Source organism: Dama dama, chromosome 15 (assembly GCF_033118175.1).
Source record: "Dama dama isolate Ldn47 chromosome 15, ASM3311817v1, whole genome shotgun sequence".
Lineage (NCBI taxonomy): Eukaryota > Metazoa > Chordata > Mammalia > Artiodactyla > Cervidae > Dama > Dama dama.
Genome location: NC_083695.1, coordinates 83,310,137 through 83,328,395, shown reverse-complemented (window position 1 = coordinate 83,328,395; position 18,259 = coordinate 83,310,137). Strand labels below are relative to the sequence as shown.

The 18,259-nt window shown below is 36.6% G+C and overlaps 1 protein-coding gene and 1 non-coding gene across 2 annotated transcripts in view; one reads left to right on the top strand and one right to left on the bottom strand.

The window, feature by feature from the left end:
- The window catches only part of PDZD8 (PDZ domain containing 8), a 75,152-nt gene that overhangs the window by 24,456 nt on the left and 32,437 nt on the right, over positions 1 to 18,259 (top strand). The window contains exons 2-3 of the mRNA XM_061162743.1: positions 1,720 to 1,845; positions 16,670 to 16,772. Coding sequence (XP_061018726.1) covers positions 1,720 to 1,845; positions 16,670 to 16,772 — 229 coding nt within the window. The remainder of the gene's footprint in view (positions 1 to 1,719; positions 1,846 to 16,669; positions 16,773 to 18,259) is intronic.
- On the bottom strand, positions 5,385 to 5,504 carry LOC133070915 (small nucleolar RNA SNORA26). The gene has a single exon (XR_009696303.1). It is a non-coding gene; the product is annotated as a small nucleolar RNA SNORA26 (small nucleolar RNA).

The window sequence follows — 18,259 nt, the reverse complement described above, 5'->3', positions numbered from 1 at the left end:
TTCTAGCTTTTTTTTCTCTCAGAAATTTGGCGCCAGTCTGTCTGAATCAAATAAGTTCAATGGAAACTAAGAAACAAAAGGGGCCTTTCTGTTTTCCATCTATTTCAAAAGCAGAAGAAAAGCACTGAGCGTTATCTGTGTACCTACTTGCCTTTCCCTAAGAAGTTTTTTCTTTAATCCTGTTCATCGGGCAACCGTAAAATTGTATTTCTCTCCCTCTAACAATCTTTTTCAGTATAAACTGTTGAGGGCCATTCATATTTTCTTAATGTTTGTTTCACATTTAATGTTGGATTTTTATAAACCAGATCGATACATGTTTCAGTCCTGATGGTATGTGTGAGGGGTTAGATAATTAGATGTGAGACCAGATCACATCTGAGATTTCAAGGCATAAGTGCCCAGCAATTTAAATAACTATGAGATAAAGAAGAATGAAAGCAGTGTGTGTGATCCACCATGATAAAGGACCTAAAGCCGGTTATTTCGGGTTTAAGTAGGCTTTGAGGAATAGGGGAGACCTTCCCTTAGTACAGAAGGCTTGAAAGCAGGAATACACATGGCATCCTCTGGGTTCATGAGGTGATGACTCTTCTAGATTGGAAAGTTTCTATTAAGGAAAAATGCTATTGGAAAGATTGGCTTTGGTAGACCTTGAATATGAAACCAAGAACTTTTGACTTTCTTTTGTATTGTATGGTTAGTGAGAAGGCATAAAGCTTTTGAGCAGATAAATGTCATATCTAGTGACAGCAAATAGGGTTAATTGAAAACTATGGACCCTCAAATCCAATTTTCTCTTATTTTCTTTGTCCTTTGCTTAAATAGAGGAGCACGAATTATGTTTCAAATTAAAGTTTTTTAAAGCCTGCAGATTATAACTCACCACAAGCATCTCCATAAAAACCAAGAGTATTAACAATGAACACGTAAAGACCTGAATAATTCATAGGTAACGGAAGTGTTATGTAGTCTGGGCTTTGATGAGGTTAAAATAGCTTGAATTCTGGTTATGCCACTCACTGTGTAATGTTGAACAAAATCTTTATCCTTTCTAACCCTCACTTCATCTGGAAAGGGAAGCTAGTAATATTGCTCACTCAGGATTGTAAGCATGAATAACATACAAAGCATGTAAAGCTCTTAGCACACTGCCTGGCAAATAGTAAACATCTCTGATAAATACCTTTGCTACTGTTAATTGTTGTGTTATTATTTATCATTATCTGGAGAATCCCAGGGACGGGGGAAGCCTGGTGGGCTGCAGTCTTTGGGGTCGCACAGAGTCGGACACGACTGAAGTGACTTAGCAGCAGCAGCAGCAGTGCTGATCACTATCCAGTTGTCTTGTTTCCATGGAACAGTGCATTCTAATTTTGATCTTGTTACTGCAGGAACACTTCCCATCTGGTCCAGGAAGAATCTCTCCTCCCCACTCAAGTTTCAGAGCCCACTGATTGGCCTTAGATTTTCTTTAACGTTCTTCTCAGAGTCTTGCCTGGTCAATGAGGGCATGCCAGAAAAACCAGGAAGTTTTGACTGCTGCAAAGAAAGTACCATTTACAGCCAGTTGTGAGGGAGAGTGGTAAACTTCGGTTTTATAATTTAGGTATTAGGTGTTTTGTTTTGTGTTGTTTTCCTACAGGTAAGTTTTGTTACTATGCTTTAAAATGTGGTGTTTATTATTCAGAAATTTAGACTTATCTTTACTTTTGTCAGGTATAAGCCGTTTTTCCCGTTCCAAACCTTGCAAGGATTTGAAGACGATGACGAAGAGTATATCCATATACAACAGTGGGCACTTACTGAAGGCCGCCTTAAAGTTACATTGCTAGAATGTAGCAGGTATGTTCTTTGTTATTACTACATTAGAGGAAAGAAGGTATACCGAAAATGTACGTGAGCAGTATTTGTGCTTGTTCCCCTCTGTGTTAATTTATATTATATTATCTGTAAATTCTTTAATGGTAAATTTCATAAGAGTAGTCCTTTCCAACTTATAAAAAATATGAACTATATTTTAGAAAGCATACTAATGGGGGGAATCATTTGTCCTGCAGTAATTTCCAGACTTCTTAGGTACATAATGCTCTGTTGGCATATTTCTTACTACCTGTTAGAAAGCTGTTCATAGCATAACAGTTTTGAAAATTGGTTTGGTAATTAAAAATACCCTGGAAAGTTGCAAAACCAGACTTGTAAACCCCTGTGATTCTTAAATTTTAGGCTGAAAGGGAATCTCAGAAATAATCTGGCCCAGCCTTTTTATTTTTCCATCCCTATAGTTTAAGCTATGTTTATACTTTGCTTGAACTACTTACTACATTAGCCTCCTTCCTTATCTCCTAACATTGGTTACCAATATGTCAACCAGAATAAGCTTTTCAAAATGCATATCTGATTGTCCCTTTCCTACTTAAAATTCTCTTGATGGCTTCCCCATTCCTCTTAGACTATAGACCCAAATCATTACCATGACACGCGTGCCCCTCTTTACCTCTCTAGTTTCTTTTTGTACTCACTCACAGTGCTTCAGCCAAAAAGGCCTTCCTAAGAGAAGAGGATGGCAGATTTTTTTCTCTAAAGTGCCAGATAAGTAAATAGTCTAGGCTTTGGCATTCACGTGGTTTCTTTTGCAACTACTCAACTCTGCCTTGTAGTATGAAAGCAGTCATAGATAAGACAGTAGGTAAATGAATGGGCCTGACTTGACTGTGTAACCATAAAACTGTATTATATGAATTTTATAATTTTTATGTGTCATAAAGTTCTTTTGATTTTTTTTTTTAACCATTTAAAAATGTGAGAACTATTGGTAGCCCACAGGCCATAGAAAAACCAACAATGGACTGGGTTTGGTCCATGGACCATAGCTTGCCATTCCCGGCCTTAGGTATTTAAACATACCAAGCTCCTTGTGTCTATTGCTTATGGCTTTTAACCTTGTGTCTATTGTTTATGGCTTTTAACCAAAGTATTAGAGTTGTCTCCTTTGCTCACCATTCTTTTGCTGTATCTGAGATACTGCTCACCTAAAGCCTTGGGTCAGTCTTGAACCCGACTGCATGAAGGCATCAAGAGAGTGTAGTAAGGCATTGTTTAGGTCTTGCTGAATTGAGGTAAATGATACAAAGAAAAACATGACAATTTGTGAAGTATATGTATCCTACTTTATTTTAATAAGGACCTGTATAACGAATTTCTGAAAGAATATACAAGAAACCAGTAAAGATTTTTATGGGGAAAAAGTGAAGGAAACAGGGTTAATGATGATGGACAGGGGTGAAGGTGGGAGCCAAACTTCTCATTATAAACTTTTTTTGTATTGTTTGATTTTTGTGACTGTATCACCTTGTCAAAAAATAAAATAAAGGCCAGTATTTCTGGAGAGTTGAAGGAGAAAGCATGGACAGTAGTTCATGTTCTTATGTTAGTACTTGTAGGCTTGGGTTATATAGTGCCAGCACCTTCCACCGGGTGACAGCTTAATCTTGGGAACAAGCACGCTATCTCAATAGTTTTTTAATCACTATGGTTACAAACCTGACCATGTAAAGCTACTCAGTGTTGTCATGCTGTGTATTATTCACACAGTTTAAGGAGTACTTAACATTGTTAATGGAGGAGAGAATAAAGTACTATTTTCAACTCATCCTTGCTTTTTTGTCTTTGTGTTGAGAAGTCAAAACATTTGTCTTATTTTTATTAAAATCTTTTTTACATTATTTTCTTCTAAACATTTTTGTTAGTATAAAAATAGAACTCTGAATTCATAGAGCTTCCAAGTTTCTAGGATTCACATTAAAGGAAAGATACTATTATTATCTCAGTATTTTAAGTTTTCCCCCTACTGAATATAAATTCATTTTGTGTGGTTTATTGTAATCTCTAAAATAGAAAGTGACACTCTAGAAAAAAACAGAAGAACAAATAACAATGCCCCCTTTTTGGAGGAAGAACAAAAAAATGCTTATTGTTTATTTCAGTTTTGGAAGCCTAAGGCTTAAGAGCTCTTAAGATATTTTTTCCATGACTGCTTCACTTAGTAATGTGAAAAGTTGTTGTTCAGTTGCTAAGTCATATCCGACTCTTTGTGACCTCATGGACTATAGCATACCAGACTCCTCTGTCCTCCACTATCTCTTGGAGTTTGTGCAGATTCACATCCATTGAGTCGGTAATGCTATCTAACCACCTCATCTTTGGCCACCCGCTTCGCCTTTGCCTTCAATCTTTCCCAGCTTTAGGGTTTTTTCCAATAAGTCAGCTCTTTACATCAGATGGCCAAAGTATTAGAGTTTCAACTTCAGCATCAGTCCTTCCAATGAATATTCAGGGTTGATTTCCTTTAGGATTGACTGGTTTGATCTCCTTGCTGTCCAAGGGACTCTCAAGAGTCTTCTCCAGCACCGCAGTTCAAAAGCATTTGATTCTTTGCCACGCACCCTTCTTTATGGTCCAACTCTCACATCCATACATGACTACTGGAAAAACCATAGTTTTGACTACATAGACCTTTGTTGGCAAAGTGATGTCTTTGCTTTTTAACATGTTGTCTGGATTTGTCATAACTTTCCTTCCAAAGAGCAAGCGTCTTTTAATTTCATGACTGCAGTCACTGTCAGCAGTGATTTTGGAGCCCAAGAAAATAAAATCTGTCACTACTCTTCCCCTTCTACTTGCCATGACATGATGGGACCTGATGCCATGATTTTAGTTTTTTTAAATGTTGAGTTTCAAGGCAGCGTTTTCACTCTCCTGTTTACCCTCATGAAGAGTCTCTTTGTTCTTCTTTTTACTTTCTGCCATTAGACTAGTATCATCTGCATGTCTGAGGTTGTTGACATTTCTCCTGGCAATCTTGATTCCAGCTTGTGATTCATCCAGCCGAGCATTTCATGTGATATACTCTGCACAGAAGTTGACATTATACAGCCTTTTCCAATTTTGAACCAGTGAGTTCCGTGTCTGGTTGTAACTGTTATTTCTTGACCTGCCTACAGGTTTCTCAGGAAACAGGTTAAGATGGTCTGGTACTCCCATCTCTTAAAGAATTTTCCACAGTTTGTTGTGATACACACAATCAGAGGCTTTAGCACGGTCAGTGAAGCAAAAGTAGATGTTTTTCTGGAACTCCCTTGCTTTCTCCATGATCCAGCGAATGTTGGCAATTTAATCTCTAGTTCTTCTGCCTCTTCAGCTTCACATGAGAAAACCCAGCTTCACATGAGAAGATTTGAAACAAGTAGAAGAACATTTTATTTTTTTTTTTCGCAGTAAGTTTATTTATTTATTTGTTTTTTGAAGGTCAAGTTTAAATTTAATGACTTTGCTATTAACTATACACATACTAGTAAGTGCTAAGACTTAAAATCTTCCGATTCAGTTGTGACTCCAGACAGGATCCAGAGAGTTCTAAAAATCTCTTCTCTGGGTTTTATGGAGACTTTCTTTACCCTCCTGTGTTAGCCTCTTAAGGCACTGCGTCAGCCTTAAAAGGGCACTGGAAAGGGTGATAGAAGAACATTTTAGAATGATCAGAGTTTTGAAAGAGCATAAACCAATTAAGATTAGAACATATCTGTAGACCACTTGTATGTATATAAAATTGTTCTAAATTAGCATGCTATCATGAGTTGAAGTTTCTTGGATTTTTAACATATAGGCATGCATATTCACATTTCTCCTCCTTGAGACCTATTTAAACATGTCCAAGTTACAGTGTCATAGGGATCACTCAGCATTATTATGTTCGTGCATGCTTAGTCTCTTAAGTTGTGTTAGCCCATGGACTGCAGCCCGCCAGGCTCCTCTGTCTATGGGCTTCTCTAGGCAAAAATACTAGAGTGGGTTGCCATTTCCTCTTACAGAGGATCTTCCCAATCCAGGGGTCAAGCCTGCATCTCCTGCATTGGCAGGCAGATTCTTGACCACTGAGCCACCTGGGAAGCCCAGTGTTGTTACAGTTTTAACTTAATATATTGTTAAAATTTTTATCTTTTGGTTGCACTGCGTCTTTATTGCTGCACATGGGCTTTCTCTAGTTGCAGTGAGAGGGGCTACTCTTTGTGGCGGTGCATGGGCTTCTGATTGTGGCAGTTTCTCTTGTTGTGGAATGCAGGCTCTGGGCATGTGGGCTTCAGTAGTTGCGTCACACAGGCTCAGAAGTTGTGGCCTGTGGGCTCTAGAGCACAGACTCCGAAGTTGTGGCACCTGGGCTTAGTTGCCCCGTAGCATGTGGAATCCTCCTGGACCAGGCATCGAACCCATGTCCCCTGCATTGGAAGGTAGATTCTTATCCACTCTGCCACCAGGGAAGTCCCCTAGCTTAATATTCTTTTAAATGCTTGTTTCTTAAGCATTTTTGAACTTGACCTTGAATCAAGTAAAATATAACTTTAATAATGTTTTCCCGAAATCCGTGAAAGAATCATACTCGTCACCCACACACAGTGATGGCTTTCTGCAAGGATTTCTTAATTTTTTAAACTTTATTTTGAAATGATAAAATGGTTCTCTGTGAGGATTTTTTTCTTTCTTAACTTTATTTTGAATTTCAAGACTTCCAGAAGTCTGTGTGAAGATTTAGCAATTGTAATTTGCTGTAATTTAAGAGTAAATTTTGCCAAAGAGGAAACAAGTTAGAAGTATTCATAGTAAACTGTTTACTGAAAATAACGGGAGTTGTACAGCTGGAAGCTTTATGCTTCAGAAGGCAACGCAAAGTAGAAATAATCCTGACTTTTGAGTTAGCAAGTGCTATGTTCACATCCTGGCGATACGCTTTTACTGTTTGTTACATGTTCTTGGGCAAGTTACACATCTGTAAAAATGGACAAGTATGCTGCTTACTGGTAATTGTGATCAGAGATAAGTAAATAAACTATAGTGCCTGCTGCTGCTGCTGCTGCTTTGTCATTTCAGTCGTGTCTGACTCTGTGCGAACCCACAGACGGCAGCCCACCAGGCTCCTCTGTCCCTGGGATTCTCCAGGCAAGCATACTGGAGTGGGTTGCCATTTCTTTCTCCAATGCATGCATGCATGCTAAGTCACTTCAGTTGTGTCTGGTTCTGTGCGACCCTATGGACAGCAGCCCACCAGGCTCCTCTGTCCACAGGATTCTCTAGGCAAGAACACTGGAGTGGGTTGCCATTACTACACGCTAAGGCTTCACTAGATGTAACTTCTGTTGTTATGCCTTGATATAAGCATTCTCATACTTATCAAGAAAAAAATCTTTATAGAAAACTGGGTTTTTTGGACATGTAGTTGTGAGAACTGGAATTTGAATTTTATTAATTTGAAAGGGTCTTGCACTGTGAAGGGAAGTTGTTTTCTAATTTATGAAATATAGTTTTGGATTTCCCAAATAAAGCTTGGGAATGGAAACATAGTTGTGTTTGTAAAAATTGGTTCTTACACCTTGCTTTTATCAAATGTTTTAGAAAGTGAATACAGTCATTCTGAAGTTACCTTTTTTTTATTGCATTGACTAAAGTTAGTTTTTTAATCACAGAAGAACTCAACTGCTGTGTTTGTAGTACTGCTATTAGAAGACTAAATTATTTCACATTAGTGTTGCAGTCACTAAGATTATTAAGATTATTATTTTTAAATTTATAGTTCAGCTTCTAAAAGGATTTTAGATACTTTGCAAAAGAAAATAATATTCCCATGTGCAGTTAAGTAGAAGATAAATTAGATCAAAAACAGCCTTGTAGAAAAGAGATCGGTTTTCTGGCAGAGAAGGAAACTCGATGGATGGGTTTTTTAGTTTTTAATCTTTTGATAAACCGTGCCTGCTTTTCAGGGGAAGAGAGATTCTGATGTCAAATTCTAGAAGGGATTTGTCCCTACCTCTTTGTATAAAAGATATTAAACAGTGTAGTGGGCCTCATTTCATCTCTTCTCTCTTTTGTTTTCCTGGTTTTAGCAGCTGGTGATATTTTTAAGAAACGAGCTAAGATTATAGTCAGTGAAAGCGAAGCCTGTAAAGTTTTGTCGTGTGACAGTTCTGTACTCTAAAGCAGTATATTTAGGATAGACTGTCCTTATTATAGATAGTTCTAATTAAGGTCAGTTCTTCACTGAGTCATACTTAGAGTATTGTAAAGCTTCTGTTTTCTCAGCACCTTTTAGAGTGTTGTTTTGTTTTACTGGGTTCCAAAAATACATCATTTAAAAATTTTTTTAATGTTAACACAAATGCAGAAAAACCATAGCCCTTGGCATTCTTCTTTTATTACCAAGAGTTCTCCCTTATCTCATAATTATCTGTTATCAGCATGCACTCATGGATTCTTATTTTTTTCAATGGTTATAATTCCTTACCATGCTTAATTATTTTGGTGCCTAAATTTTCTCAGATGTAGCTTCTTGGAGCCTCTTCAAACTGGCTCCTATGTGCTTGTGACATGACCTTGTCTTTTTTCTTTGCTTTTCTTTTTCTTGCTGCTGCTTCTTGAAAACTGGACATTGGAAATAATGAGTTGTAGAAACTCTGGTTTCTGTTATATTCTGGGATGATTGATTTTATGTTCTAGAGGGCAGTTGACTTTCCTTTTCTCAAGTTGCAAACTGTTGTCTCCTTATTCTTCCCACCTTTCCAACTTCCTAGCAACAGCATGTTTCTGTTCTCTATTTTGTCTTCCCACTACTGCCGTTTTAGACTGGTGTCCCGGAGTCTCCTCCTTTACATAGGAGTCAGCCAAGGATTTGAGCAGAGATGGAACTTACCCTCTCAGTGGTTTCTTTGCTCCTAGGGATCACCCCATAATTTCTAGCTGCTTGTCGGCTTTGCACGCCATCCTCTGATAGTTAAAACCCATAAATCTTCAACTTTCTGCTGCATGAACTACACCACCATTTTCCTGCAGCTCTAGCCCTGAGCGGTGTAAAACCCCAAGCTAGTAATTTATACTCCTTCTTGAAATTTTTTGAAATTAGACTGTCCTCTGGCTTCTCTCTGCTTTGGTTAAGTTTTCTTTGCCTTTAAATGTGTTTTTACAAATCTTTTTATCCACTTTTTATAACTGCAGTCTGTTGGAGAGTTTGTGTGACCACTTACCACTGTTACCTGAAGTACTGCTCACCTGGTTTTGTTTTAGATGTTGTTGACAGGTTTTGCCTTTGTTTTGCTTTTGTTTTCCTGATTGTTCTCTGTGCTTTTATGGGAAAATTTTGGGAGACTCAAAACCATGCTATCACTACCACTATCCTTCTAGAACCAGAAATACATATTTTTACTTAGATTTTTATAAGGCAAAGGAAAGGGTTTAATTGTGTGATTAAACAAATTTGAAATAAAATCAGCTGGTCTTGTTTCTTTTATTAGAGGCAGCTTTGACATAAAAATTTGGCAGAAGGAATTAATACTTTTAAGTAGTGTTATATCCATATTATATGGTGAAGTGTTTAGTTCTTCCATAGAGAAGGCTATTAACATGGAATTTTGAAATTCATTTCAAACTCATGAGCTATTTTAAAAGTTAAAACCAAAGATATAATTCTAGCTTACATTTGTTTTTATTCTTCCGTTTATTTTAGGATTGAGTTTGAGTACATTCACTTGTTTATTTTTGACTCAAGTGGTAAAAAAAAAAAAATATTATCTACAGTAAATAATGCTAAATATTGTTTCCTCTCCTGAGTAGTTGGTAAATAAATGTTCCTTATAGTCTGCATTTATTTTAATATTTGACAGTTTTATCTTTTTTAAAAAGAGAAAATATCTAGCTAAATTTGAATACATGGGGGGGGGCATGATTCCACAGTTACCTTTATTGTTGTTAATAGCATTTACTTATTATCTGCAATTTACATACACACATATATATATGGTAGGTACTTTGCATTCATTGTTTCAGTCCTCAAAACATCTTCATGAGATTAATAATATATGTTTTATAGATGAAGAACTGAGATCCATGGGTTACTTGCTTAAAACCACATGGCTGGAATTTGAAGCTAGGTTTGTTTGACTTCAAAATCCTTCACTCATTCTGTCTTCATAGTCTTTTTTTTTTTTTTTTTTAGCTTGTTGAAGAAAATTTTGATTCTTAAATTTTTCATATTGTGTTAGAAGTATATAAATTTTGGAATTTTTTTTTTTTAGTCTGTTTGAAGGCAAGTCATTTTTTTAAGTTACCTTTTCAGGAAGATCTTGAGATGTAGAAACATGTATTAATAATGAAGCATCATTTATATAAAGGCTGGAGGAGAGATAAAAGGAAGTTAGCTCAAACATGAGATATTTAATTTTCTTTAAGGGAAAACTTCCACTCAAAGTGAGCTGTTGAAAAACAAGAATTACTTGGCACTGTTGCTGAATGTCATTCCTCGAGTTTTTTTTAAAAGCTATGTAGATCTGTAACAATAATGGTCTGTAACTCTGAATTTGGACATATAACTCCACAAGATGAACTGAATTCCTAGAGATCTTATGCCTATGCCTGTATTTATTTAACTGTTTAAGTTCCTCTAGCAGTAAGAGATAAATAAATAAAATAATTGAATGATGTTTCCCTTTGTTTCTATACACTTCTCTGGGGTATAATTAAGTAATCTTCCCTATAGTTAGGTTGCTTTTGACTAGAAGCAGGCTTCTCAGAATATCCCAAATTTGGAGTCCACTTGCCCTAGGTTTATGTAGGTATTCTTTTCTTCCCCTAGTTCCTCTTCCCTAAGATTATTGTGTTGGAAATAGTATTGTTTCTTTTGTAATTGTATAGGCATATTTCCAGAGCACTGCAATAAAGTGAACATGACGATAAACCAAATCACATGAATGTTTTGGTTTCCCAATACATACAAAAGTTATGTTTACACTATACTGTAGTCTATTAAGTGTGTGATAGTATTATGTCTAGAAAAATGTACATACCTTATTATAAAAGACTTGATTACCAAATGATGCTCACCATCATCTGAGCCTTCAGTGAGTCATAAACTCTTTGCAGGTGGATAATCTTGCATTAATGTTGGTGGCTCCTGTGACTTACCAAGTGTGGTTGCTGAAGGATGAGATGGCATGGTAATTTCTTAAAATAAGACAACAGAGAAATTGGCTGCATTGATTGACTCTTCCTTTCATAGACGATTTCCTGTAGCATGCAATTCTGCTTGGTAGTGTTTTACTCACGGCAGAACTTTTTTCAAAACTGGAGTCAGTGCTCTCAAATCCTGCCACTGTTTTATCAGTAAAGTTTATGTAATAGTCTAAATCCTTTGTTGTTATTTTCAAAAGTCAATTGAGTTTGAAATAGTAAATGCTGGAGAGGGTGTGGAGAGAAGGGAATTCTCCTACACTGTTGGTGGGAATGTAAATTGGTACAGTCACTATGGAGAACAGTATGGAGGTTCCTTAAAAAATGAAAAATAGAGCTACCATATGACCCCGCAGTCCCAATCCCCGCCATATACCTGGAGAAAAACATGATGTGAAAGGATACATTCATCCCCGTGTTCACCACAGCACTATTTACGGTAGCCAAGACATGGAAGCAACTTAAATGTCCACTGACAGAGGAATGAAATAAGATGTGGTACATATATTCAATGGAATACTACTCAGCCATTAAAAAGAAGGAAATAATGCCATTTGCAGTAACATGGAAGGACCTAGAGATTGTCAGACTGAGTGAAGCCAGTCAGAGAAGGAAAAATATTACATGACATTCCTTATATGTGGAATCTAAAAAGAAATGAGACAAATGAACTTAACAAAATAGAAAGAGACTCGCAGACTTCATTGAGAGAATGAACTTATGGTTGCCAGGGGGAAGGGATACGTAGGGAGTGTGGGATGAATCTGAACACACTGCTATGTTTAAAGTGGATAATCAACAACTACCTACTGTGTTTAGCACAGGGAACTCTGCTTGGTGTCATGTGGCAGCCTGGATGGGAGGGGAGTTTGGGGAAGAGTGGATACATGTATAGGTATGGCTGAGTCCCTTCTCTGTCCACCTGAAACTATCACTGCATTGTTCAACTGAAATAAAAGGTACATTCACAGATTTTTTAAAAGTCAAACAAGTTTGCCTTCTTCATGGTGCTGCAAAATAATTACATAATAGCATCAAAGATCATTCATCATAGATCACCATAACAAATATAATGGTAATGAAAAAGTTTGAGATACTCTGAGAATTAACAGAACGTGACACAGACACAAAGTGAGCAAATGCTGTAGGAAAAAATGGTGCTGACAGACTTGCTCAATGCAGGGTTGTCACAAACCCTCAATTTCTAAAAATTGTAATATTTACAAAATATAGTAAAGCAAAGAGCAGTAAAGCAAGGCATGGTAAAACAGGTATGCTTGTATACCTCTACTTCTATTTCATGTAGTAAAACAACTATTTTCATGCTTCTGATATCTGAATAGCAAAAAGAACTTAAGAAAATTAAGTACAAACCCAGATGACATAAAGCGAACACTGTGTTAAAATGCCAGACTCCAGAATATTTCAGTGTGGTGTTGGCATGCTATACACTTAAATATGATACTTTCAACAAACGTGAACTGTGACATGAACTGTGGTCAGAAAAATAAAAATTCAAGGGTATTATATCTGAATTTTCCCTCTCTTTGCACCATGATGCCATAACTGTCAATCAGGTGCTTCTGATGAACTTATTAAAGATACCTGAAGGTGACATTAAGATAACACTTGTTTTCAGAAATTGTTGTTTATAGTGTGGATTGCATGGTAAGAGAAATTGAAGGCCCAGAAACAAATTAAGAGGTGTTATAGGTTAAAAGTGAGGAAGTAAGTTCTTGAAATACATGTATTAGTAGAAACAAAAAGGGACAAATGGTATAACTAGGACAGGATTTAGTGAGTGACAGAATATGTGGGTGGGAGTAGGTAGAAGAAGCCAAGGAATGTTAAGAATTTGAGTGTAGGAGAGTTACGATCTCATTGAACTTTGATTTGGTCAAGTGTTGGTTATTTTCTAATATTAGAGGTTATAAAGTTCAAAACAAAGTTTCTCTCTTCAGGACTTGTGGGGGAAATAGTGACACTTGTTTCAGAGGGAGAAGAAGGTACAATTATCAACACAGTCTGATTTTAGAACATTGTCCCTGTCACAGAAGCTCCACACTGATTAGCAGTCAATTCCTATTCCCCCTAGTCCTCTTCCCCCAGACCTTATGTAACCAAGAGGCTTTTGAATTCTTATTTTTCTGACCACAGTTCATTTCACAGTTCACTTTTGTTGAAAGTATATTTAAGTGTATAGCATGCCAACACCACACTGAAATATTTTGGACTCTGGCATTTTAACATAGTGTTCGCTTTATGTCATCTGGGTTTGTACTTAATTTTCTTAAGTTCTTTTGCTATTCAGATATCAGAAGCATGGAAATAGTTGTTTTACTACATGAAATAGCAGTAGAGATACACAAGTATACCTGTTTTACTACACCTTGCTTTACTGTATTTCATAAATATTGCATTTAGAAATTGAGGGTTTGTGACAACCCTGCATCAAGTGACAACCCTACATTGAGCAAGTCTGTCAGCACCATTTTTTCTAACAGCATTTGCTCACTTTGTGTCTATGTCATATTTTGTTAATTCTCAGAGTATTTCAAGCCTTTTCATTATTATTATATTTGTTATGGTGGTCTATGATCATTGATCTTTGATGCTACTTTTGCCTCTATAAATTTGCTTATTTCCAGACATTCCACTGGAGAAGGCAATGGCACCCTACTCCACTACTCTTATGCCTGGAAAATCCCATGGACGGAGGAGCCTGGCAGGCTTCAGTCCATGGGGTCACTAAGAGTGGGACACGACTGAGCAACTTCACTTTCACTTTTCACTTTCGTGCATTGGAGAAGGAAATGGCACCCCACTCCAGTGTTCTTGCCTCGAGAATCCCAGGGACGGAGGAGCCTGGTGGGCTGCTGTCAATGGGGTCGCACAGAGTCGGACACGACTGAAGCGACTTAGCAGCAGTAGCAGCAGACGTTCCATAGAGTATGGGATCTTTTGTGATTGGCTTTTTTCACTTAGCTTGTTTTCAGGGTTTATCCATATTGTAGCATGTGTCATCACTTCATTGCCTTTTGTTACCAAATAATATTCCATTGTGTGTATATGCCATATGCCATATCTTATTTACCTGTTCATGACCTCATGGACATATGGGTTGTTTTCACGTTTTGGCTGTTGTGACAAAAGCTATCATGGACATTCATGTCACATTTTTGTGTGAATATGTGCTTTTATTTTTCTTGATTATATATCTAGGAGTAGAATTTCTGGGTCATATGTTAATTCTATGTTAACTTTTTAAGGAGCAAGTGACTACATCATTTTCCAACCCCTCCAGCAATGTGTGAGGATTCTAGGTTCTCCATATCCTCACCCACACGTCTCTCTTTTTAAATTAGCTATCTAGTGGGTATGAAGTGTATCTCATTGTGGTTTTAATTTGCATTTCCCTGATGACTAATGATGTTGAACATATTTTCATGTGCTGATTGGCTGTTCGCATGTCTTTGGATAAATGTCTATTCATATTCTTTGTCCATTTTTTCAATTGGGTTATACTAGGTCCTGATGAGACACCTGATTCGCACATTCTGTGGATTGTCTTTGCTTACTTGGAGGTATCCTTTGAAGGAGAAAAATTTTAATTTCAGTAAAGTTCCATTCACCTATTTTTTCTGTTGTTACCTGTGCTTTTGGTCTTCTGTTTTAAGAAATTGTTGCCTAATTAAGATCACAAACGTTTGCTTTTATGTTTTCTTAACAGAAATTTATTTTCTGAAACAAACAAAAAAATTATTTCTTATCACACATTTAGTTCTGTGGCTTACTTTTTGGTTTATTTTTATTACGCTTTTAAAATTTTAAAAAGTGTTGTCAAAAATATAGAATGACTTATGATTTCAGGGAAGGATTGCAAGAATTATGCTTTCTCATTCCTGAATCCTGTAATACCTGTTGAGAATTTGGGAGTACCAGATGGTGCATCGGAGAAGGCAATGGCAACCCACTCCAGTACTCTTGCCTGGAAAATCCTGTGAATGGAGGAGCCTGGTAGGCTGCAGTCCATGGGGTCGCTAAGAGTCTGACACGACTGAGCGATTTCACTTTCACTTTTCACTTTCATGCATTGGAGAAGGAAGTGGCACCCCACTCCAGTGTTCTTGCCTGGAGAATCCCAGGGATGGGGGAGCCTGGTGGGCTGCCGTCTATGGGGTCGCAGAGAGTTGGACACGACTGAAGCGACTTAGCAGCAGCAGATGGTGCGTAGCCTTCTCTGGATTGACAGCAAATCCTTCAGGTAGTTTGCTCTTTTGAACAGATGGTGGCAGCAGAGCTTTGCTGAATGAAAATTATCAATTTTTAAGCCTAGTATTTTTGAATTATGAAAATTTTTAATGCTCTTGGCAATAAATTGTTAGGCAGTAAGTTTAAATTTCCATTTAAGATTAAAAACTATTTAAATTTAGGAACTTTTTTGCTGTGAGTTTATACTGGCTTTTCAGTTTATGAAACCAGTTTGTGAGGTATGGGCCTGGTTTTCTTCAGTTCTCCAACCTTAGGACACAATTTTCTCTTAGTACTCTAAGGTCTTTTATCCACTTTTCTTTCATTATCTCACTCCTATCCCTGTGATCTTTGTGTAGAGATAAAGTAATACAGCAACAGTCAAAATGGTGATTAATGCTAAAGCTATTCACAAACTTACTCCTAAAACACATTGGCAGACCCACATTCTGACTTAGGAGATATGTAATATAGAAGTTGAACATGTCGGTGACAGTTTTTTCCTTCAATAAGAAAAACTGCTTTATATCATCTCAAGATCGGATTCAAGATTTCCTTTTTAGATCTAAATATAAAACAGTAAAATTAAGTGGTGCAGTTATTCTGTGACAGTTGTTTTCAAGTTAATAGAAATAGTAAACATATATTGAGCACTGATTGTTCGCTAAGTGTTAGTCACTCAGTTGTGTCTGACTCTTTGCGACCCCATGGACTGTAGCCCACCAGGCTTCTCTGTCCATGGAATTCTCCAGGCAAGAATACTGGAGTGGGCTGCCATTTCCTTTTCCAGACTGTTTGCTAAACACCGTGCTGAATGCCTCATGTGCATTGTCTCTTATTCTCACAACAGCTTCTTCTAAGAGGTAAGCTACTGTTTTTGGCCTGAAGTTTCCAGAGGAAGACATGAGTTTAGAGAAGTTAAATAATTTGCTCAAGTCACATTAGTGGATGGAAGGGGGGTGTGTGTGTGTGTGTGTTCATAAGCAACCATATTATTCTATTTTATGTGTGTTTAATTTTTACAGAGGTGGTATCATACTATTGCATATGCATCATTTTGCAACTTATTTTTAAAATTCGACAGCCTGATTTGAAAATCTATAGCATTTGCTACTGTGTGTATATATCTGATCAATTTGTTTGCCTCATGAATAGATACTACTTTCTTTGAATAAGCTGCTTAAAAACAGTTTGTCCTAGAGTTTCATCTGATTTTTCATTTTATTTCACTTTTCCACTAGAGCGTGTACCAAGTGTTTAATTAAATTTTTTCCTCTGTTAACAGTATTAATTTTGGGTATAATGATCAGGAAGAAAAAGTTTAATACATATAACTGGTATAATAGTCCCTATGTTTTATTTTATACTTCAGGTTACTTATTTTTGGATCATATGACACTGAAGCAAATATTCATTGCACACTTGAGCTGAGTACTGGTGTTTGGGAAGAAAAGCAAAGGAGTTCCATTAAGACAGTAAGATAAATTTGCTTAAGTTTTACATCTGTATAAAGTTTATATTCTATAAGTGTTTTTTTTTTCATATTTCTGTATCCTTGAGTTATTTTTAGTCATTTGCAAATAATTATGAACAGCTCTTATTTGTTTTGTTGTAATGCATGCATAATAAAATGAATCACGTAAAGGTATAACATAAATTGCTTGCTTGCATCAAAAACCTTGTCTGACTAATTTTCCTTTTGTAACTTTAGTCGTTTCATAGTTGTGAGATCAGAGGGAGATAATTCTGAAAACATTGAAAAGTATGTACATTCAGAGCATTCACTCATTCATTTATCGGATATTTTGTGAGCACTTACTTTGTACCAGGCACTGTGTTAGCTGCTGGGGAAACAGTCTCTTGTCTGACAAGAGACCCTGTTTTTGTTGTGCTGTCCCAGGGTTTGATATTCGTCTGCCTGTACGGAGAAAGAATTACAAGAGGACAGGGGTAAACCTGCAGAGAGATCAGATCAGTTAAGAGGCATTTGGGGAGGCACTGGCTGCTTTAACTAGGTGGCAGGCAGTTAAGGCAATGGAAAGAAAAGGATGGCGTTCTGCTTCCTTTTTTTGGTCTCTCTCAAAAGAAGCTGTCACCGAAATTGCAAAGAGTTTGAAAAAACTGTAAAAGCATTTTAAAAATATTTGAAGTGCTATAATTAAAAATAAAAACAGTGCTTTAATCTCATTATGTTTTATTTGAACATGTTTGTGTTCTTTGGGTTCCTAAATGAGTAAAGATTGTCACTAGTTATTAGTTAATTTGTTTTCAAAGTTGAGTTGGTGTTTTTGAATGTTCTGTGTAGCAGTTTTAGTAGCAGTTATGTCTTGCTTCTTGGAATTTGCATAAATCTAGTAGTCTGCTAAAGATTTTAGAGCATTTATTCAAGATATTGTCTACAAAATTTCTTCATTAAGCCCATGAAGTTACACGAGAATAGAATCCCAGAATTTTAATGGCTGAAATAGAAAAAAAAAAAAAAAAGTCAGTGTCCTAAAGGGACCCTCAGACTTTAAAAAAAAAAAAAGGTTTATTTAGTTTACTAAGCATATACTATTATGGATTTAGTAATAATAAAATGCCAAGAGTGCTTTTGGAACCCCAGACCTCTCCAGAGTTACTTTTAGTCTGTTTTAAGGTAACATCAGTAGTTTTTTGCAGGAATAAATTATTGTGTTTTTAAAGTTGTGTTTAATAAGTTAGATATTTAGCTGTTCCCATTTAACTCTTGGTGGCAGTATAACTAATCCTATGATTATTTTTTGGTAGCCAGTATTTAAGAAAACTCCTCTTTTGTCTTCATTATACTGGTGAATAAGTACTTTTGAACTGTACCACCTAGCTGTTTCACAGTAGTAGTAAGGGTACTTTTTGGAATTTCTAGGATAGTCTGTTATTCTTCATAGCATTTTTAAAAAGACAGTTCTCAATTTTTTAAACAGATACATAAGCCTATTACCAT